This window comes from Salmo salar, chromosome 10 (assembly GCF_965601325.2).
Source record: "Salmo salar chromosome 10, fSalSal1, whole genome shotgun sequence".
Classification (NCBI taxonomy): Eukaryota; Metazoa; Chordata; class Actinopteri; order Salmoniformes; family Salmonidae; genus Salmo; species Salmo salar.
In genome coordinates, this window is record NC_138300.1 from 93,754,613 (window position 1) to 93,778,816 (window position 24,204).

Genomic DNA, 24,204 nt, shown 5'->3' on the forward strand with positions numbered 1-24,204 from the left:
CGGTAGGATGGTCAGTTTTACGAGGGTATGTTTGGCAGCATGAGTGAAGGATGCTTTGTTGCGAAACAGGAAGCCGATTCTAGATTTAACTTTGGATTGGAGATGCTTAATGTGAGACTGGAAGGAGAGTTTACAGTCTAACCAGACACCTAGGTATTTGTAGTTGTCCACATATTCTAAGTCAGAACTGTCCAGAGTAGTGATGCTGGACGGGCAGGCAGGTGCGGGCAGCGATTGGTTGAAGAGCATGCATTTAGTTTTACTTGCATTTCAGAGCAGTTGGAGGCCACAGAAAGAGTTTTATGGCATTGAAGCTCATCTGGAGGTTAGTTAACACAGTGTCCAACGAAGGGCCAGAGGTATACAGAATGGTGTCGTCTGCGTAGAGGTGGATCAAAGAATCACCAGCAGCAAGAGCGACGTCATTGATGTATACAGAGAAGAGAGTCGGCCCGAGAATTGAACCCTGTGGTACCCCCATAGAGACTGCCAGAGGTCCGGACAACAGGCCCTCCGATTTGACATACTGAACTCTATTGTTGAAGTAGTTGGTGAACCAAGCGAAGCAATCAATTGAGACACCCAGGCTGTTGAGTCTGCCAATAAGAATGTTGTGATTGACAGAGTCGAAAGCCTTTGCCAGGTCGATGAATACGGCTGCACAGTAATGTCTCTTATCGATGGCGGTTATGATATCGTTTAGGACCTTGAGCGTGGCTGAGGTGCACCCATGACCAGCTCTCAAACCAGATTGCATAGCGGAGAAGGTACGGTGAGATTCGAAATGGTCGGTAATCTGTTTGTTAACTTGGCTTTCAAAGACCTTAGAAAGGCAGGGTAGAATAGATATAGGTCTGTAGCAGTTTGGGTCTAGAGTGTCTCCCCCTTTGAAGAGGGGGATGAACACAGCAGCTTTCCAATCTATGGGAATCTCAGACGATACGAAAGAGGTTGAACAGGCTACTAATAGGGGTTGCAACAATTTCGGCAGATAATTTTAGAAAGAGAGGGTCCAGACTGTCTAGCCCGGCTGATTTGTAAGGGTCCAGATTTCGCCTCATAAACTGAGGTGGCTGTAGTGCCGGTAGGTACCTGATGATGTTGGCGGCTGCTTTCCTCTCCTGGGTCAGCAGCTCTGGGTCATGCATCACTTCCTCCAGGAAGGCTATCACCTTCAGCTTCAGCTCAGTGTTACTCTCAAAGTCCTGGAGGTCAACACACACACACACACACACACACACACACACACACACACACACACACACACACACACACACACACACACACACACACACACACACACACACACACACACACACACACACACACACACACACACACACACACACACACACACACACACACACACACACAAGAGTTAACTGACTGGAAACCTGGACACTATTTGACCTTAGAAGTAATGACTATGTATCTGGAAGACTTACCTGAGAGTGTTTTGACACCCAGTGCCTCAGAACATTCAGGACTCTGTTGGTTGCAGCCCTTCGGATTACAAACTCTTTGTCCCCATTCCTCTGGTCTGTTGGGAACCCTGGGGAAAATGGATCAAATATGCCATGTAAATATCACACCTACATTTTTAATGACATATAGATTTTTTTTCTCTTGAGGAGAACAAAAACGACATTGAAGATCTCATGCGTTTGAAAATATGGTGTACGCAATTTGTTCCATTGTGGACAAAACTGATGTTTAATACGCTGTGTACCTGTGCTAGCCAGGGACATGCGGCGGTACTTCTCCTTGGTGGGTGTGCCCTCATTGGCTCCTGCCGTGGCAATGGCGAAGGCGGAGGCTGCAGAGAGGGCACTGCGATTGTTGTTGTCCATCTCAGGGCGGCACGATGACATCACCGTGCCATTATTGTAGGAAAACAGGGAGAATTCTACAGGGAGATACAATATGGAGACAGTTATACTGGCTGCAAAATTCCATGAGATTCATTTTAGTGAACTTGATTGATGCAGTGTGATACCTTTACAATAAAGTAATGTAGGTATAAAAATGGAGACCATAAAACAGAATTGCTGACATTATGACTGCACTAGGACAGCCACAAAAATGATCCATGAAAGTGTCAGCTGCATCAAATGCTCTTAATTGGTCTCTCACTACTACTTCAATAGAAACCGGAGGGAAATAGATGAAACTTTAACCTGCTCACTGAGATTTAAGAGGTTGTTGACAATGCTTAGCAACTTAATGGATCTTACCCCAAAACGCATGATCTATTTTGGCTGTGTAATTCATATTGTGTAACAGGACAGATTTGTTCATTTCTTTTGTCTCCAGTAGAGGGCAGCAACCGAAGAACACCACATTCTATCCCAGTAGAGCGTAGAGACCTTACATGAGGCTTTGATATTCAAGATGGGTGTAGCTAAATATAGCCCCCAATATCAGCATAATGGAGAAATTGACTGGTTTCTCATCACACTGTCTGCACACTGACTGACAATATACAGACATTACTGTGTGATTAACAAACAAATCAAATCAGTTGAGCTTTATGGTGAGTAACATAAACCTGATCTGAGTACTGTTAATGTAAATGATGTCAGGTTTCTGTTCACCTTTGACTTGGTACAGATTCTGTCCTAAGAGTTGCGCAGGGCCGTGCACAGACCTGCAAGAGGCAGGTGCTCTATAGCGAACATTAAAAAAATATTGAGCATAGGGTATAGGCCTATTTATTTCTGCAACAACACACTCATTCATCACAAATTGTAAGCAAGCTAGTTACAGAAACTACATAATTTGGTAAGTACCAACTGTATTTTGACATTAAGCTGGAAAAGTTGGTGAATGGCTTCCTGGGCTTGAAAGAGAATTGTCAAATTCAACATCTCCTGTAAAGACAGATTCTGGTTCAAGACTCAACCAACGGACGGGGTGGGTGGCGGTGAACTTGAGGGCAGTAGGTTCTGAACAACAAAGGTATACAAAAAATCCTTTGTGGGGGAATTATACCACAACCCAAAAAAAGCACTTTGGCGAATGGAAGGGGCATGTGCTCTGCACAGGTAGAGCCTTAGACCGGAGGGGATGGCTGAAGTTTTATGGGCTCCATACCAATTGTGCTATTTTAGTTTTTTCATGTTTGTAACTTATTTTGTACATAATGTTTCTGCCATTGTCTTATGACTGAAAAGAGCTTCTGGATATCAGAACAGTGATTATTCACCTTGAAGAGGACACATTTTTTTGAGTCAGATGCAAAGGATTTACTGCGGCTCCCAGAACAGGCCCAAATCCCCGTCATTCATATGAAGAGGAGACCCTGATACAGGGGCCGCAGATCGGGCTGCCTTGAGAATTCGTCAGCAAGTGGGTAACCTGCCTCTACCATCCATCCTATTGGCCAACGTGCAATCATTGGAAAATAAACTAGATGAGCTCCGTTCAAGACTATCCTACCAACGGGACATTAAAAACGAATATCTAATGTTTCACCGAGTCGTGGCTGAACGACGACATGGATAATATACAGTTGGCTGGGTTTTCCATGCATCGGCAAGACAGAAAAGCTACCTCCGGTAAGACGAGGGGTGGTGGTCTGTGTCTATTTGTCAATAACAGCTGGTGCGCGATCTCTAATATTAAGGAAGCCTCAAGTTTTTCCTCGCCTGAGGTAGAGTACCTCATGATAAGCTGTAGACCTCACTTTTTAACAAGAGAGTTTTCATCTATATTTTTTTGCAGCTGTCTATTTCCCACTACAAACCAATGCTGGCACTAAGACCGCACTCAACGAGCTGTATAAGGCCATAAGCAAACAAGAAAATGCTCATCCTGAGGTAGCGCTCCTAGTGGCCGGGGGACTTTAATGCAGGAAAACTTAAATCCGTTTGACCTAATATCTATCAGCATTTCACATGCGCAACGAGAGGAAAAAAAAATCTAGACCACCATTACTCTACACACAGAGACCTGTACAAAGCTCTCCCTCGCCCTCCATTTGGCAAATCTGACCATAACTCTATCCTCCTGATTCCTGCTTACAAGCAAAAACTAGAGCAGGAAGTACCAGTGACTCGCTCAATATGGAATTGGTCAGATGACACAGATACTAAGCTACAGGACCATTTTGCTAGCACAGACTGGAATATGTTCCGGGATTCATCCGATGGCATTGAGGAGTATTCCACATGAGTAATCGGCTTCATCAATAAATACATCGATGACATCGTCCCAACAGTGTTCATACGTACCAGAAGTCATAGATTACAGGCAACATCTGCACTGAGCTAAAGGCTAGAGCTGCCGCTTTCAAGGAGCTGGACACTAATCTGGACGCTTATAAGAAATCTCACTATGCCCTCTGACGAACCATTTAACAGGCAAAGCGTTAATACAGGATGAAGATTGAATCTTACTACACCGGCTCTGACGCTTGTCGGATATGGCAGGGCTTGCAAACTCTTACGGATTACAAAGGGAAGCCCAGCTGCGAGCTGCCCAGTGACACAAGCCTACCAGACAAGCTAAATTACTTCTATGCGTGGTTCGAGGCAAGCAACACTGAAGCGTGCATGAAAGCACAAGTTGTTCCGGACGACTGCGTGATCAAGCTCTCTGTCTCCAATGTGAGTAAGACCTTTTAAAACAGGTCAACATTCACAGGCCGCAGGACCTGACGGATTACCAGGATGTGTACTCAGAGCATGTGCTGACCAACTGGAAAGTGTCTTCACTGACATTTTCAACCTCTCCCTGACCGAGTCTATAATACCTATATTTTCCAAGCAGACCACCATAGTCCCTGTGCCCAAGAACGCCAAGGTAACCTGCCTAAATGACTACCAAACCATAGCACTCACATATGTAGCCATGAAGTGCTTTGAAAGGCTGGTCATGTCTCACATCAACACCATCATCCCAAAAGCCTAACCCACTCCAATTCGCATACTGCCCCAACAGATCCACAGATGACGCAATCTGTATTGCACTCCACACTGCCCTTTCCCACCTGAACAAAAGGAACACCTACGTGAGAATGCTGTTCATTGACTATAATACGTTCATCAACATAGTGCCCTCAAAGCTCATCACTAAGCTAAGGACCCTGGGACTAAACACCTCCCTCTGCAACTGGATCCTGGACTTCCTGACAGGCTGCCCCCAGGTGGTAAGGGTAGGCAACAATACATCTGCCACGCTGATCCTCAACACGGGGGCCCCTCAGGGGTGCATGCTTAGTCCCCTCCTGAACTCCCTGTTTACCCACGACTGCGTGGCCAAGCATGACTCCAACACCATCATTAAGTTTGCCGACGACACAACAATGGTAGGCCTGATCACCAACAACGATGAGACAGCCTATAAGGAGGAGGTCAGAGACCTGTCAGTGTGGTGCCAGGACAACAACCTCTCCCTCAAATTGAGGGTATCGAGCAGGTTGAGGGCTTCAAGTTCCTTGGTGTCCACATCACCAACAAACTATCATGGTCCAAACATATCAAGACAGTCGTGAAGAGGGCACGACAACACCTATATCCCCCTCAGGAGAATTAAAATATTTGCCATGGGTCCTCAGATCCTCAAAACGTTCTAAAGCTGCACCATCGAGAACATCCTGATTGGTTGCATCACTGCCTGGTATGGCAACTGCTCGGCATCCGACCGCAAGGCGTTACAGAGGGTAGTGCGTATGGCCCAGTACATCACTGGGGCTAAGCTTTCTGCCATCCAAGACCTCTATACCAGGTGTTGTCAGAGGAAGGCCCTAAAAATTGTCCAAGACTCCAGCCACCCAAGTCATAGACTATTCTCTCTGCTACCGCATGGCAAACGGTACCGGAGCGCCAAGTCTTGGACCAAAAGGCTCCTTAAAAGCTTCTACTTCCAAGCCATAAGACTGCTGAACAGTTCATCAAATGGCTACCCGGAATATTTGCATTGACCCCCTTTTTTACGCTGCTGCTATTCGCTGTTTATTATCTATGCATAGTCCCTTTACCCCTACCTACACGTACATATGACCTCAATTACTTTGACTAACCCATACCCCGGCACATTGACTCGGTACCGGTACCCCCCATATATAGCCTCGTTGTTGTTATTTTATTGTGTTATTTTTTTACTTTAGTTTATTTAGCAAATATTTTCCTGGTCTGCATTGTTAGTTATGGGCTTGTAAGTAAGCATTTCACCATAAGGTCTACACTTGTTGTATTCGGCGCATGTGACAAATAAAACATTTTATTTGATTTGATCTGTGTACGTGCCTGGAGCTGGGACAGACAACAAAAGCTTTCTTCACTGACTGTTTTGTACTAAAACAACCTCGTTACCGGGGGCGGCAGGCTGGGAAACACACTCATACTGTAGTTGCTATGACACAAGTATCCCCAACACCTACTCATTCCTAGCGCTGGCTTTCCCAGCATGTTCTTATTCTCTCCACGAAATTACAGTCTGCATGAATTTTATCTTGTGTGGCGGAGTTCATTGAACACAAAGTTTTAGCATTCTTTGAGTGTATGCACATTGACAATTGAACAGGCGTAGAAAATACTTTTTCTCTATCATGTTTGACTATTTCTAATAAAGACAGAGATAGAGGATATAACATAAATAGGGAAAATGCATATAAAAGTAACAATGAAAATGGGTGCTTTGATTTCTTAATTCTGACTCTGTTTCCCTTGTCAAACAGGAGAGCATATTTGAGTTCTTGATAAATATGGCATTTTGGCTGAGGGGAGGACGCAGGTGGCATGCCAGCATGTGATCCAGGTGCTCTGGTATCATGGCACTGAGTGATAATGACACCACTGTGCAGTCTGGGACACAATGTACCTGAAGAGTTTTTGCATTTCATGTTTTTGGGGGTGGTTGGCGACTTGATAGGAGACGTTTCTGGGTCTGCGTCATCGCTCTGGTTTTGGTCAATGTCACTTTCCTCCGGAACTGAAATATCTACAGTACACCAAGCGCAAAACAGGTCAGTACATAACACATTCTAGACACATGTCATGATTCAAATTGTGCGCTATATTCAAATAAATAGCCCAATATTCCTTTTAAGAAGCACCAATAAGGACATAACAACCCCCCCCCGCCCCTTAGCTGGATTACCTTGTTTAGACACAATGGTCTCCTCTGCCTTGTCTGTCTTGCCCTCTCCCTCGTCAGGGATCTTACTGGTGATGGGGCTGGTGACATAAAGCTTATTGATGTCCAGGGTGGTCTTGCTGAAGGGGGACATGGAGGAGTACATGCTTGCATAGCCGTTGGAGGAGCAGCTGAGGGCGGCCAGGTCCAGAGCCTTGCCCCCAGTGATGATGGGGATGTTGAGGGAGAGTTTACGGCGGCGGTTGGGGGACGATGTCTTGGTGATGGCCAGGGGAGGGGGGGAGGAGAACTTACGGCTGGCCCTGGGGGATTTGGGAGGCTCCCCATATAGGAGTTTATTGTTCTGACTGCTGGCGAAGAACAACTCCAGGGATCTGCATCAGTAAAAAAAAAACACATTTTATTGTAGTCAGAAGGATGTACTGTAGCTATGTACTTTAGCACTTCAGTGTGTTGCAAATAACAAGGAGATCAGAATTATCCATGTATTTTTGTGTTGTGTTGATAGTCCTGTGTAGCTCAGTTGATAGAGTGTGGCACTTGCAGCGCCAGGCTTGTGGGTTCAATTCCCACGGGGGACCAGTACAAATAAAAATGTATGCACTCACTACTAAGTCGCTCTGGATAAGAGTGTCTGCTAAATGACTAAAATGTAAATAAATCAATACATTGTCAACAAGGCAAGATGGTGCTTCTGCAGTCCTGTTTGTCTTTTTTGAATCTGATACAATGTTGCTGAAAACCTCTCCCACTCACTGCCACCCTCCTTGCGACCTCACGGGTTCCCATAAATAGCACAGCGAGTGACAGAGCAAATAGCCATGCTGCTGACACAAGCATCAGAGTGGCGGTGGCTCACAGAGACATGACAGGCTCCACATGAAAACATGCTGCATGGTGTGGGCATGGGGAGGGAGCTCCCCCTGATCTGAACCTGGGAGCTAGGCTCACTCTCCTGGGCCGGAGAGAGGGTCTGCTCTGGTCGACAACATGCACCATAAATATTTCATACTATAGATCCTCTGCAGAACAGAGAGGGTGGGGTCCTGCAGCAGAGAGGCCAGTTGCTAAGGTGACAGCGACAAAGCCCTGCTGAGACGCTCTTAGGCAGGCAGAAGAAGAGGCTGGGCCCAATTACTGCCTTCTCACACAGAACACACACCAACCACACTGTCACACACAGACATGACCTCTACCCAGCTCTCCTCACCTCACCTTCCATCACACACAGACATGACCTCTACCCAGCTCTCCTCACCTCACCTTCCATCACACACACAGACATGACCTCTACCCAGCTCTCCTCACCTCACCTTCCATCACACACACAGACATGACCTCTACCCAGCTCTCCTCACCTCACCTTCCATCACACACACAGACATGACCTCTACCCAGCTCTCCTCACCTCACCTTCCATCACACACACAGACATGACCTCTACCCAGCTCTCCTCACCTCACCTTCCATCACACACACGTGCAGGCACGCAGACACACAAACACGCGCCCACGCACATGCACCCACCCACACACACACACGCACAAACACACACGGTAAAGAAGTAATACTGTGGGCTGTGGAAAAAGAGCTGTGAGGAGATCAGTGGTGGGCTAGAGGAGAGAGAGGCAGCCAGAGGAGGCCAGAGGCTGCTGGGCCTGTCACGGGATGTTATCATCACCAGCCCTAACAACAGCCCTCTTTACTGTGTAGGGGCCATGGCCATGCAAAAACACTGACAATGTATCATCTTTAAACAGCACTAGGCATGAGATAGATTTAGAGATTTTTCTGACTGTGTTGGTCAAAGTCAAGGCTAAATGGTAAAGCATTAGCAGCTCTTTTATGCCTTACCGGGCTGGGATGGCACTGATGGGCTTTTTGTAGATAGTGATGAGTTTGTCCAGCACCACATCGGCGCTGGTGAACACGCGGTAGGAATGCAGGAAGGTGTTGAGGAAGTCGATCGAGAGGAAGCGCAGGTCGGTCAGTCTCTCTAGAAGTCTTTCCACGCTGGCATAGCGGATCTGCAGCACCTTACATGAGTTCATCATCTTACTGAAACGGATGTCCACGTCATCGCAGTACAGGCTGGCGTCAGACCTGCTCACAGAAAAAACCCACAAACACATATGAAAACACTAGAACACACAAATAAAGACACCATGATAATCCCATTGACTGTTTGGCTGTAGTTGTGAATGGGGCTTACTTGATCATCTGTGGCACGGTGACTTTAGAGTTCTCCTCAAATGCATTCATCATAAGCCCATTGCAGCGGATGTTGTCTATGCACTGTAAGGGAGAAGAAGGGAAGGTTAAGGGAGAGGAAAGGTGTGAGTACAGCCACTCTGCAGACAGACATCCAGGCCCCATGTCTCCCTGCTGGAGACAGACAGACGTGATGCATTCAGAGTAAAGCAGAGGCGAGCAGAGCAGACGTGCCTGGCTGATGTCACTGGTCCAGGCAGATTTCTCCTGCCGCGAGGAGGCCACCAGGATCACTGTGAACGACTGGCCTTCTTTAGGCTCCACCACGATTTTAAAGTCCAGGTGCTCCATGTCCTGTACACCCTTGTCTGGTTTGGCTTTGGGCAAAACAAACAGAGGTGAATAGGAGAAATGGGTCATTACCATGGCATAAATGAGAGGTTTATTGTACTTCTAAATGATGATGAACAGATGAAACTTGTAGGGAGGCTATAGCTAGTATACTTCATAAAAGTGTAATACTAAACTTATCATATGTTACACTCTACATACAGTAAGCATATGTGCTCCATATTTCAGTGAGATAGGAATGAAACAGTGTGATGCTTACACTCATCATCTGTCCCCTCGGGGTCTTCCAGAAGAGTGCAGTCAATAAGAGAGACCACGCCATTCTGAGAACAACATACAATATACAATATGCATTAGCACATTCACAACCCCATTCCAAGAATCCCCTCCACTACTGAATAATCAATAACAATATGACTTACATTATTATGTAGCAACACATATAGACCTACAGGTCAATAAACAGAGTAAATCAGCACCCAAGTAATAAGGGACTCCTTAAGAGGATGGGTTGACTTCAATATCATAGGACCATGATTATATGTATTGGTATTAACGAAAGCCTCATCTATGTATTGTAATTTGTTTTGGTCCAGGATGCATCTTAAGAGATTGTATAGCAGGCTCAGCAGCCCAGGGTAGGCCCACCTTGGTGAGGTGCAGCTTCCCTCCAGAGCCCCTGGTGCAGATGATGACATGCTTGGAGAAGAGGAAGCACTGCCTCTCCCCTTCCTTCTTCAGAGTCAGAGAGCCCAGTCGCCCACGGGTGATCTTACCCTTCTCACTCATTGGCACCTGGATGAGAGAGCCTGTATGGCAGAAGGGGGAGAGACATACAGCAGGGAGTCCAGTTAGTGATGAGGGCCCACAGATCAACTGTACTGCAAGACTGGGAGAGGCCTCATTCCCCTGTTCAATGATTGGGGGGATATATACATACTGTAGGGTTAACATTTTAGTGACAGGGCAGTATTCGGAAATTCGGATGAATGACGTGCCCAAATTAAACTGCCTACTACTCGGGCTCAGAACGTAGGATATGCATATTATTAGTAGATTTGGATAGAAAACACTCTGAAGTTTCTAAAACTGTTCGAATGATGTCTGTAAGTATAACAGAACTCATATGGCAGGCAAAAACCTGAGAAAGAATCCAACCAGGAAGTGGTTTGTAGTTTTTCAAGACTGGGCCTATTCAGTATACAGTGATTAAGAGTTCATTTTACACTTCCTAAGGCTTCCACTAGATGTCAACAGTCTTTAGAAAGTTTTAGGCTTCTATGGTGAACAGAGAGCGAACAAAGGAAGTTGGAAATTGTTGACTCAGGAAAGGACATGAGTTCATTGGCACGTGTTCACGTGAGAGGTAGCTGTGTTCCATTACATTTTTCAAGACATTGGAATCATCCGGTTGGAATATTATTGAAGTTTTATGTTAAAAAGGCCCTAAAGATGGATGCTATACATCGTTTGACATGTTTTTACAAACGTAAATATAACTTTTTTTTACTTTTCGTCGTGAAATTTTCGGTGCGCTTCCTACATTTAGAGTAGCTTACTGAACGCGCTAACAACAAGGAGGTGTTTGGACATAAATTATGGACTTTATCGAACAAAACAACATTTATTGTGGACCTGGGATTCCTGAGAGTGCATTCTGATGAAGATCATCAAAGGTAAGTGAATCTTTATAATGCTATTTATGATTTTAGATGACTCCAAAATGGCGGGTATCTGTATTGCCTGATGTTGTTTTCTGAGCGCCGTACTCAGATTATTGCATAGTGTGCTTTCCCCGTGAAGCTTTTTTGAAATCTGTCACAGCGGTTGCATTAAGGAGATGTTTATCTATAATTCTTTGAATAACAGTTTAATATTTTATCAACGTTTATGATGAGTATTTCTATAAATTGATGTGCTCATTCACCGGAAGTTTTTGAAGGAAAAACATTTCTGAACATTACGGGCCAATGTAAAATGGGGTTTTTGGATATAAATATGAACTTTATCGAGCAAAACATACATGTATTGTGTAACATGATGTCCTATGAGTGCCATCTGATGAAGATCATCAAAGGTTAGTGCTTAATTTTAGCTGTATTTCTGGTTTTTGTGACGCCTGTCCTTGCTTTGAAAATGGCTGTGGCTTTTATTTTTTAGGCACTGTCCTAACATAATCTAATGTTTTGCTTTAGCTGTAAAGCCTTTTTGAAATTGGACAACGTGGCTGGATTAAGGAGAAGTGTATCTTTAAAATGGTGTAAAATAGTAGTATGTTTGAGAAATTTGAATTATGAGATTTTTGCTACCCTGCTATTTCACTGGCTGTGTCCCACATAGCCCAGAGAGGTTAAACCATATCTCTATATGATTTTCCTCTTCTTTATATGTCCATCGAAGTCCGTTGGGGATGTATGACATTTATAGTCCCTGACTCACTGTCGGATTGCCTCCCAACAGCCTGATTACCCTTGGAAATGAAAGAGTCGGCCCACTTTCAGTACATGCTATAAAGGCAGACAGGATTATATTGCCCAAGCCGCTGGTTAAGTCTTTCCTTATGGAGGCTCAGGTAGGCCTATGGAGGTTTGAAGTTGTGAGAACACAAAGGCACTGGTAGTCAAACAGTTGCGAGGTAGAAAATCCACCTCTATGATTCTGTCTTTATGTGGGATCTTGGGTTCCTTTGTGTATCTTCTCTCAGAGCTTACCTTGTCTGACGAACGTCTGGCTGGTGTCAAGGAGGATCTCGCAGCCCTCTACGATCATGCGCTCAATGGCCAGGTTCTTCCTGATGTTCTCTGTCTCACTCACCTCGTCATGCATGATTCTAGGGGCAGAGAGGTTGGTCTTTTCACATTTGGAATGTCATTGTATTCACTTTGTCAGTGTGTATGCATTCTGTACAGTAAGCATGATAAACTGAGGTGTCCTGTGTGCTGCTTTGGCACTATAAGGTGGTAGGGCAGGTATACCTGGACAGCTCCTCCAGCTTTGACTTGGCGTAGTCCAGACTTGTCCTCTCCACATGCTCATGTGGTGTGTGGGCCAGGAGCTCATGGAGAGTAAGAATGTAGCGGGGAATCTGGAGTGACAGAGAATGAACAGGGGCAGGTGAGTCACACACACTTACATACAAGATGGCGTGCAAACACACACACACACACACACACACACACACACACACACACACACACACACACACACACACACACACACACACACACACACACACACACACACACACACACACACACACACACACATAGACACAGACACAGACACAATCAAACTCATTGCAGCAGATCAGTAGGGACCTCTATGCACATCCACAGTCATCAGCAGAAATGTATTACCAACACAGCAGAGTCCAAAGTAGGCCCCAGTGGAGCAGACTGCACTGAAACTGCATGCCTTGCCAGAAAAGAGCCATTATGAAACCCTGAGCTTCACAAACAACCAGTTTATGTGTTTATGAAAAAAAGAACAGGGATATTCATGTGAGACAAATGTCTGCTCTGTTGTTGGTGATCAATGGAGGAGCCTTTGTCTGAAGAGAGAGAGCTGTTTGAGCTGAGAGACAGGGACTGGACAGTCAATGAGAAGACAGTGGAGTGTACAGTACTGTATGCCTACCTGGAACATGGGGTAGGTGAGGAAGGTCTCCAGAGTCCTCTCCTCACAGTCTGGCTTGGCCTCATACTGCTTCAGCAGCTTGTCAAAGTCTCGGTTCTGTTTACAGTGTGCCAGGATCTGCAGACTGTACTGGTGGTTCCTCACAAACTCCTGGTAGATGTTCAACATTGGCAGCAGGATGTCAAACAGGTCAGCTGTGAAGAGAGAGGACCAACAAGTGAATGAGAGATTGATAAATGATGTATGAGGTCAATTGGGACATAGTATTATCATATTCATCCATCCATTGAATGACCCTGAAAAAAGCATTTTAGTCAGCTTACCCAAAACTAATGTTGGCCAGCTTGCTATTCTTGCTTTCAACCCTTGGTAGAATATTTGATGCAGAAACATGATGGTCTCACTAAAGTAAAGGGGAAATTAACAAGACGTTAAGTGTCCATTCTGAGAAAAATAGACACTAGCCATAGTTAGGTGAAAAGGATTCAAACATGCAACAGTGAATATGCCTGTATGTGCAAGTGTGTTAAGATTTTATACCGCTGCACTTGCCTCTTGACAGGTCGTCATTGCAAATAAGAATCTGTTCTTAATTGACTTACCTATATAAATAAAGGTTAAATAAAATACAAAAGAAACATCTTAGAATGAGGCTTTGACGAAGCATAATGCCATCACATCTCAGGGTTATTATGTTTTCATTATCGACCATAGTTGTAATGCATGAACATAAAATCCTACAGCATTGAGACAGTCATATCACTGTCTCTCTGAGAGGTGAGAGACAGCAGTGTGAGTGGTTAGCTTGGCGTGATCATCTACAGCTGCACACCTGTTGAGGAAGATGCTGCTGACGTCGTCGTGGGTGATGGGTGGTTTCTTGGAGCTGGCGGCCATACGGAGCGGTCGGAGGAAATTGTTGACCAGGATGTGGAGCTGCTGGACATACTCAGCCTCAGAGTCCAGCATGCTGAACACCACCTGGTTCCTCTTTCTCATGCTCTCGGCGTGGGGAGACCGGATGTAGTCCTGGATGATGGTCTTCCACTTCCTCCTGCACATCCAGCCTCGTAGGAAACTCTGCACCTAGCAGACCATGGGAATCATGGGGAATGGAAGGTGAGTTTTTTTCCTGCATCATTGGCAAATACACTGAAAATAGAGTAGAACATATTTTGTGTAAATATGTACTTTTTTTATTTTCTTGAGTTCAGAGTCATCATCTTCACTGGGTTCGGCTGTTGGACTCGACTGGATCTTCCCGTTGTCTTTGTGCAGCCCGGAAATCTGCCAGAGAGGACAGCCACAGACAGGATCCACCAGTCATCATCACTCACAACCTGCTCTCCGTGTTTCCTCTTCACTTGACAGCGTATTAACAAAGTGACTATGTCAAATGAAATTAGAGGCTGTCAAAGCTGCCAACTCTGACATGTGGTAGTGGTGGTGGCAATACCAACTCTGTTCACTTGGCTGATATCTCTACATCAGCACTCATTTCCATTGGTTAGAAATGCAGACTCACACTGTGTGATACTGTGCTGCTGTACATAGAAAAGCCATAAATGTGCTGCACAAAAGAGCTGGAAGCTACTCAGAACTGTCTGAAGGTAAGTGTCCCCATTTACTTTGTATAGGCTGAAAGAGTTTATTGTTATCTTTTTTTTGGGGGGGGGGGGGGGGTAGCACTCTGTATAATAAAGCCTTGTTCATGCATATTCAGCACACCATTTCATTTCAAGCCCCACATTTGCACATTAAAGTAACATGACTATTTGATCTGAAGAATACAGCAGGGAGCATAGCTCTATTGGAGGGATTGCTTATGAGTGGAGATGTAAAGTGGTGGGTCTGCACACATCTCTTTGTGACAGAGCGGCACACCCAATCTATCCCAATCTCTCTCTCTCCCTCTCTCGTATTATTCAATAACATAGACATAAAGAAACAACTAGTACAGTCATTATCCATTTTTGTTTACTCAGATGACAAAATCCTAGAAATCTTGAGCGGTGCTCCTGAGAGATATTTCACTGTACTGTAGTTGCGCTAGATCCCACACAAGCTCCAAACGCTTTCCTGTTAAGTAAAAAATAAACATAACAATCCCCCACTGAGGCAGAAGGAATCATAATGAATATTACCTCTGATTTTAGCCGTTCAATCTCTATTTCCCCATCCTCTATCTGTTGTCGAAGTTGCTTAGCAACCGTTTTCTCTGTCTCCACGATCTGAATTAGATGGAGATACTTCTGCATGAGCGTCTCGTGCTCCGTGGCCAGGTTCCTGTAACTGTGGACAGGAAACACACACTCACACACACTGCAGCAACTCTCCACAGACGTGTTTCCATACTTTCAGAGGTCCAGATAGACACACCCAAGACTGTATGCTCCCCAATGCAGACTGTATACATCCACCACTCTACCCCTGCCCTACAGACACATGTGTACCCATACAGACCTCAGGTCTATGAACAGCCTCATAATGCAGTGGCGTAAATATTAATATCCTTTGTGCTCAGTGAAGTGTAGCTACAGTACATTGCTGCACATGTCTCAGCAGATAACCAACCAAAATACAGCAGGGCCATATTGTTAAGAATATCCTCAGAGCTGTGCCCAAATCCACAGTCACAATAGACCACCAATCATCACAACGGCCCTTCTTATTTCACAATGATTATTATACAGTAAGCTACGTCACCAGTCACCCTTTTTCATTCAACTGAAATTACACAATACCAATTTACTACTAACAGTTCAATAACAACACCTGCAACCAGAGTATATCAGGAATACGGTTTAACATGAGCTGCATACAAACTATTACCTCAGGTGACACGAATGTTTAAAAATCCTTCTCAAGGTCCCTATCAGGTTTTCTACAGCATTTGTCCCCAGAAATGTACGTCAAAAACATTGCCTTAATGCTGCATGACAGTTCTATCACATCTCAACAGAGTCAAGCTGTACATTTCAAATCATACATCATGCCTTATCTAAGAGATTACACCCATCCATACAGTAGACATCAATAATAGCACGTGTGTGTTAATGTAGGTGTTGACTGGGTCGACAGGTTGCAATAGAGGCCTGGTACCTGGCATGTGTTATTGCAGCCACCCATTCATCACCGTCCTTTATATCCTCTGTACGCAACTCCAGGGCTTTCTGGTTTTCATGGGTGAAATTTACAGTGAAGTAGTACTGAAACACACAGAAAAAACAAAGGCTTAATTAGCTCTAAAACACATTACTACATTGCATGGGTAAAGCGGCATTTGGATTCTTTGTTTTTTAATGTATGAGAAAAAGTATTTTCTCAATCCATAGAAATCTAAATGAGCTATCATATTATAACCACAAAATGCAACGAAAAGGTCAGACAATGCACAGTATAGCAGCTACAACACAAACATAGTTACACAAAAATTATATTTTAACAGAAGATTATGAAGAGTATTTCTGGCCGAAAAAATCTGTGTGCTGCAGACACACATCATTGAAACCTTGAACCCTCTCACAATCTAAGCTTGTGTGTACCCTTTCTCATTGTTGACATTAGGGGAGTACATTGCACAGATGAGCATGGGGAAAGGAAACCCACATCCTCACCCACCAGCTCGATCAATGGGGATTTTAGTAGAAAGCCTCTCCTGACTGTCTGGCTGCCTGGCCGCCTAACCGCCTGGCCGCCTGACCGCGTTACCGCCTGACCGGCTGTCTGATCGCCTGGCTGCCTGGCTGCCTGGATGGCTCCGGATCCCAGGAGGAAAAGCCATAAGACATGTAAGCTGGAGGCATTGCCAATTACATAACTGTGCACTACCTGTTACCTAGCAACTCCACTCTGTGCGAATGGATAGGCTCTTAGCGCTACTTGTCTCACTCCATTTTAACTAAGCTGGCCTTCTCTACGCTGAATTCCCCAGCACCACTAGGTCTGTGTACGAACCATCACAGTCCCTTAACGATCATAGACCATCCACATTATCTGGTGGATTAAAAGTTAATTTCAGACCTTGCCAGACCCTGTTTTGTACATATAGTAAATTTCTTAACTGTTGTACATTTACATCATTAACATACGCTAACTTTTCTATCCTCAAATAAGAATCACAGTGCACTTTTCTTTTGAAAATATACATCAAATATACCAAAACACACAATGATTGGCATGGCAAGATAGGAAAAGATCAGTGCTGCTTGGCAAAAGAACAGCCTGCATTATCACATCTCACACATTGGAATCACACTCAAGGTTAAAAATGTGACTCCTAGTGTGTACTTTGGCAGCAGCCATGTTGAGCGAATGCCCAGCCTAATCTTTGGCCAACAGGAACCCATCAACCTGCACCTCATCACTATTCATGGCTGAATGGTATTCATCCTTACTTCAAAGATAATCGGATCTATTTTTTTCAGGGATGCATGCTTGTTGTTGTAGTTTTCCTTCATCCTCTCTCTAAAAGCAGAGAGAGAGGCTTATTTAACACACAGCCTGCTTCATGCTTTATGTTTACAGCTGAATCATAACACACACACTTTCAATGTTTTTTTTAGGAAGTCAATCAGGGTCTCAACTTATTGTTGAGTGTTAGAATAGTAGAATACCCAAGGTGTAATTTCAGAATTTGGTTATGCATCAGCAGTTTTCCTCTTTTTATGGTAGACACTGACAATCACTCAATTAGCCTATGTCAGCTAACACTTTTTAGATTGATAAGAAAAAAAACAGAACAGAAATACGTCAGCCATCACTGGTTGCCGAATGCTGTAAAATGCTGCTGTTCCCCAATGGGCCCTGACCCCTCTGAGGTAGTACAAGGAACACATTTACAACAGATAGAGGTTGATTGTGTTAATAGTGGAAGGGAGTGGAGGCGCGACAACACACAGATACTCTCTGCAGTTCCCTATTTTATACAACCTATTGGGTTGCCATATGAACCATGGGCTAAAATACATTATCATCTTTAGATAACGACATTTGGGGATAAATTGAATGTGGGAATAAATGCTCAAATCCAGAACTGTAATGAGTTAACAGATCAAAGGTCATTCAAACTCCTGATTTTGATGCAAATAGAAGAAAGGCAAAAACGTCTACTGACCTGTAATTCTACCTGGTGCATTAACACTCTCTTTAGAAAGCACAGGCACCCATCTTTCTGAGCTTTCATCAATATGGTGGCCCCTTAAGCTGTCAAACTTCACAATGACCTGCATCATTGAATTTTACTTCACAGTCAAATTTCAATTAAAGCTGCCAATGTGTGAGGGCAGAAATGAGGGTGAGATAAATATGGTTATATGAATAGTACAGTATATTGACTACAAACCAGCATACCATGACTATTGAAGATAATATTTAGTTTAGGACTACTTGGCATCAAAGGATCTTCCCTCTGAGACGAGTCCACTCCCCCAACCTATTTTAATCAACTTTCATATTGTATTTTGTCTCCGTTGTTCATTCAGTTAAGCCTTAAACTCGGTTGAACTTTAAAAGTCTACATCTCAAATCCTAGGGTTGTCACAGATTTAGGCGGTTGACTCTCTCTGTGCCATCCTATATCTTATCATTCAGGATGAACTTGCTATTGGTGTGCACACAAGGTGCATGGTCTATGGTTATGCATACTCATAAGGCATACATATACTGCTCATTCTTCTATATTAAAGAAATTACGTATCGTTTATTATTTATTGCTCATCGCTCACATTGACTGGCCAATGAACACTCACTAATGTCAGAATACGGTGGTGTTCTTGTTTTTGAATAAACAATTGCTATGAGAAGTAATGTATGTTGGCTTGGAGATGTTAGTAGGATGCAATGGGGTGTGACAAATATATTCTGAGCTATGTAACATTGTATTGAGTTGTGAACAGAGCCTGTTGACTCTGGCAGCTATGGAGTAAGACAGATGAGAATGGATCATTCCTTCACAAATACAGACTCACAGACTATCAAAACAACATTATAACCTTGTGTTTTGTTGTAGTAAGCCATCCAATAATCATGTTGAAAAGGATGGATCAAAAGAAGGAAATTCCTGACAAATTCCTCTGAAACAATTTGCACGTTCATGATATGAGGAGTTTTCATTCTCTAATGAGGGGAACTGGGAGAGCAAAATATTAGCCAATATGCCACATATTGCTTTGTCAGCACAGGGACAGCTGTTCACAGGAAAGGCCTGGACTCACTTTGGACTGCAGCCTATGCAGTCATGGATAGGGACTGCAGACAGATTAAATAGAACTACTAGCAGATAGAGCCTCAATCCAATGATCCTACACACAAAACATTCCACAATCATTACATCATCCTTCATGTGCACAATATGAACTTTCCTTTTCAGTAATAGAGAACACAAAGATTGCAGCACCATTAATTATTCTGTTTTTCATGACTGTTTTTTGTAAGGAACGTTAAACAAGATGAGCCATATAAGAAGATGAAAAGTATCAGTTAACCATCTTATTGAAGTAAGGAAGAAGGATCTTATGGTGTCTACTTCTACAGGTTTAGGCTTCTCCTGCATTGTAAATCATATGTTTCATTAGTTAAAAGTACTGGAGAGGAAATATATTTTTTAGCTACTTTGCAACTACTTAGCATGTTAGCTAACCATAACTCTTTAACCTAACTCCTAATCTTAACCTTAACCCTTTAACCTAACGCCTAAACTTAACCTTAACCTTAACCCTTTAACCTAACTCCTAAACTTAACCCTAACCTTAAAGTGCCTCGGATTTACTAACAGAATAATACAAAATGCTCTGAGACCAGGTTGCAGCCTATAGGAAATGGGTGATGAACATCCACAAATTAATACATACTATATTAAATGTAACATATCATACTAAATGGAGTGTCTCGGATTCACATAAATAATATGAAATGATCTGAGACCAGGTTGCAGCATCATAGGCCCACAGTAGAAGCCAATCAAGACAAACGATTGTTTTATTTTTTCTTCCAGATTTGAACAGCCTCATCCTCTGATCCCAATGTGAAGGAATAACTCATCACATTTCTCAAAGAGTAAAATACAGTGTACCAAAACATAAAAACAATAGTGACGAAGACCCCATGCCCGTTGTTTTGGCGTACGGTCTTGTTACTAAACAATATTTGCTGCAGACTCAGTTGCCGAGGTAGGATGCTATTAATAAAAACAGTGCGAGAGTTATATCAATACGTCAAACAGTGATATTACGTCAAATATCCGCAAGATGGCGACTGTGGTACGCAATAGCTTTAGCGCAATTTTCTTGAAAAAAGAAAACAGTGTTAACAAACTTCACTGTGAGATAACATTATGTTGGTTTGACAATAATAGTTCCATATCAACCACATGTTTTGTTTAAACATGTAGGCCTGTAGACCGTGTAGAAATACATAATTGACAATACATTTCCTGTTTTTTTTGTCTAAAATAATCAACCCTATATAGGCACAATGCAGCAAAACCGAATAAATACTTGTTAATATAATACAATAAAAACAATGAAGAAAACCGCGAGGCAGCTCGGTATTCAATTAGGTGTTTATAATGGAATCATTAATCCGATGCACAGATTACATAACACACGCACGCTGAGCAAACAGTTCTTTATTGAATCTGATAGAGGCCAACTGTAGGTTATAATTTAACTGGACTGTAATGTAATACTTACTGTGGATAAAGAGGGTTAGGATAAATAGCATAAATAATGGGGGGGGGGGGGGGGTACTTTTCCCCAAAATATATATGCTACATGTACTCATAACACGGAACCGTCTGATTCACATGATAACCTGCTTTCAACCTCATGAGGATATCTGCACGCCGGTAACTCGTGCATCGTTCATGTTTATTCAATGACAACCTATAACTTTACAGTCGTAAAAAAGACAAATGAAACAACGTTGTGAACTTGTATGTGTTATTCCTACCTGCTTTTCTAAACACTCTTTGGATGATTGTGAGGGTTTAGGTGACGGCGCTCTGTCACACACACATCCCTCCAACAGGTATAATCCCGCAGGTCGAGAGCTGGACTCGCTCTCAAAATAAAACAGCATATTTTGTAATAAAGCGAACCACTTTGTGTGCCATTTTGTGTTGTCTGAGCTCCTTTTGCTCAAGCAACCTCGCCTAGTACCATCCTTCTTTGCCAAAAGACCCAGGTAGGTGACATGACCATCATTCAGTCGTATTCCCTTCTGCATTTTTATAAGGAGACTTTGGTTGAAAAAAGCTACTTGTTCCTTACATCCTCTTAAACCCGGTACACAGACAGACGTGGACTTTCTGATTGCGGACAAGCAGTAGCCCGCTCTGCCCCTGCATTTACCATGTTGGCATGAAGTACAAAAAGAGAGAAACAAAACAAAGAAGACGGATGTATCATCCTAAATTCGTTGAGGAGATTTTAGGGCTTCAATTCCCACATTTCTACACAAAAATAAAGAAAAAACAGACCGACTATGAATTTAAACGGAGACTGGCAAAGGAAGATAATTATAGCGTGCGCGAGGTGGTTTGTCGTATTCTCACGTGAAATCTCCCGAAAACAGTGAGCTGAGCGAGACAGCGAAGTCACGTGACGTATCTTCGGGAAAACACATTTCAGAACCTTAGACAGCGAATTCAAAACAAGTCAAAGTGAAGCCGTCGCGTGAGCTGTTGTTTTCATTCAAGAGATACCTTAGTCCTCCTGACTACTCTCATTAACCAAACATGGAAGTTGTATTATTCGTGAATTAACACTACTTTTTGAATCTAATGAGATGGAATTGTAACTCCTTGTTACTCAGAGAATGAAAAGCATACATTTCACAAGGCAGTCAGATAGTGAAAGCTCATTACCAATGGGATAGACTAGAGTAGCAGGTGGTTGGCTATATAAGGGTAGGTTCTAAGTCTATGTGATTCACAGAAATGCCTACCATAGACCATTTTAATTGTTTTGATAAAAAAATCATAGAGCAGTTGGTCGTCTTGAATACACACTTGTAAAGGTCAGTCTTATTCACTGACACATCAATACATGGTTTGCCTTGCCATTACATTAATGTAATCAGTTTGGTTAATGACAATGTCGATTGGACATAAATCTTGAATTTCTTTAGCCCATGCTTGGCAACCAGCATGTGGACCCACCTGAGCAATTCTCAGTGCCTTTTATTTCCTTGCAAAAAACGTGCTGTTTTGTTGCTGTCAGTGCTATTGCACTCTCAGCCTACCTAACAAAGGTTTGGTTGCAGTAAATTAGGGTTCAGTGACAGAAGGCATATGGTTGGAGAGCACTGTCCCATATTGCCCCTCTGGGATTAGAGTTAGATGTTTTCAGAGTGGCTATCGTAACACCACAGTAATCAGCACTATTTTTTAAATAACACCCAACTGATTGTTTCAACAAATTTACCATAGCACAATAACAGTGGCAATTGGTAATCAACAACTTTTATATTTAGAATATTACATGTAAATGGAACTGGCTTTAGCCTACTGTATAGAATGCTAGCTTAGGCACAAATCTGGCACTTCATTTGTTGCAGATCAAAGTGATTATTCTAGCAGAATGAAAGGAAATCCATTCTCTTCACTTCACACACATAATGCAAAGAGCTGGAGGTAGCAGAGTTCCTGTCTTATACACTAAAACCGGGGCCTCCCTCAGAATCTGTATTAAGATTATGCTAATAGACTCTCGTCCATCTTTCCCTAACAAGGCTCTCCTCAGCCAGCCAGGTCCACACGTACCAGGGTGGCAGAGACTACCACTGAGGGCTGTTTGCTTTGCCCTGTTCTGTCTGCGTCATACACATTCCTGCTGCATTCTCCTTCCCCCCCCCTCTCTCTCGCTCTCTGCTGCTCAAGAACCACCACTGACTTATTGCAAACATAATAGGCTGTTCACAACCATGGCACACCCATGAGGAGGTCCTTGCATCTCTTTAACCTATACTGTAGTTTAAACAGCCTTCATTGCCCTTTGGTAGCTGTCTTCTCTTGTATTACAATTCATTGCTTTGATTAGTCCCAGGGCAGCAGATTCTTCACAGCCATTCCATAAGAGGATTGATGACAACATTTTCAGACACAATAAATATGATAGTGCCTCTTAATGTAAATGTAATAAAATGTAATATGTTGCTGAATAATGATATTATTCGAAGCCAGCACCAGATGATAAAAAGAGCAACATCACAATGACTCTATTTAATTATTAGATTACCTTAGCTATGTAAATCCTTTACTGTGGGACCTAACCTTCATTCCATTGGCATTACTCAAGTATAGGACTTTTACAGTTCATTAAGGTGTTGGAAATCAACACCAGTGATATACTGTTATAGAATGAGAAATATTTGGGTATGTTTCAAACCAGTGAACAGGAGATATTTTTCCCTCTGCTCCCTTTTGCAGACCATGGTAGGTGTTGGATGAGTACTTTAAAGGTCATTATTGCACACTGGATCTAATTTAGCCTGTATTCATTGCTCCATAAAAAGGGAGGCACAAAAAAACTGCAGTCCAGCATCAGATAGATTGGCATGACGATAAATTCTGAGCATTGCTCATTCATTTATGTACCCTACTCTGTTTACAACAATACATAATGGCATTCCATAGCTCACAGTTTTCATTATTATCAGGGAACCCATTATCTGAGCTTGTTGGAGTCATTGGTATAATGTCCTGTGGCTTGTGCTAGTTCTTTGTCACAGTGGTTATATAGCTGAGCTACAAAACATGTTGTAGCACACAGGCAATATGCCTCTCTGAGCACCCAATTTGTTTAAAAGGCCAGCCTTTAATGTGGTGCTGTAAGTCATCTAAATACTTTATTTAGGACTTCATATCTGTTGTTATTTGCTTTCTCTCAGATCCATTCTATTATAAAT

At 43.1% G+C, this 24,204-nt stretch overlaps 1 protein-coding gene across 1 annotated transcript in view; it reads right to left on the minus strand.

The window, feature by feature from the left end:
* Positions 1 to 21,991, minus strand: part of rasgrf1 (Ras protein specific guanine nucleotide releasing factor 1) — a 29,086-nt gene extending 7,095 nt beyond the window's left edge. The window contains exons 1-19 of the mRNA XM_014124845.3: positions 21,247 to 21,991; positions 16,399 to 16,505; positions 15,441 to 15,588; positions 14,488 to 14,583; positions 14,129 to 14,382; positions 13,620 to 13,699; positions 13,297 to 13,490; positions 12,636 to 12,745; positions 12,372 to 12,490; positions 10,309 to 10,469; positions 9,920 to 9,983; positions 9,544 to 9,686; positions 9,311 to 9,393; positions 8,953 to 9,201; positions 7,102 to 7,472; positions 6,823 to 6,942; positions 1,730 to 1,906; positions 1,446 to 1,552; positions 1,093 to 1,205 (exon numbers count right to left, since the gene is read on the minus strand). Coding sequence (XP_013980320.1) covers positions 1,093 to 1,205; positions 1,446 to 1,552; positions 1,730 to 1,906; positions 6,823 to 6,942; positions 7,102 to 7,472; positions 8,953 to 9,201; positions 9,311 to 9,393; positions 9,544 to 9,686; positions 9,920 to 9,983; positions 10,309 to 10,469; positions 12,372 to 12,490; positions 12,636 to 12,745; positions 13,297 to 13,490; positions 13,620 to 13,699; positions 14,129 to 14,382; positions 14,488 to 14,583; positions 15,441 to 15,588; positions 16,399 to 16,505; positions 21,247 to 21,522 — 2,972 coding nt within the window. The 5' untranslated portion in view covers positions 21,523 to 21,991. The remainder of the gene's footprint in view (positions 1 to 1,092; positions 1,206 to 1,445; positions 1,553 to 1,729; positions 1,907 to 6,822; positions 6,943 to 7,101; positions 7,473 to 8,952; positions 9,202 to 9,310; positions 9,394 to 9,543; positions 9,687 to 9,919; positions 9,984 to 10,308; positions 10,470 to 12,371; positions 12,491 to 12,635; positions 12,746 to 13,296; positions 13,491 to 13,619; positions 13,700 to 14,128; positions 14,383 to 14,487; positions 14,584 to 15,440; positions 15,589 to 16,398; positions 16,506 to 21,246) is intronic.
* Positions 21,992 to 24,204: the final 2,213 nt, after the last annotated feature.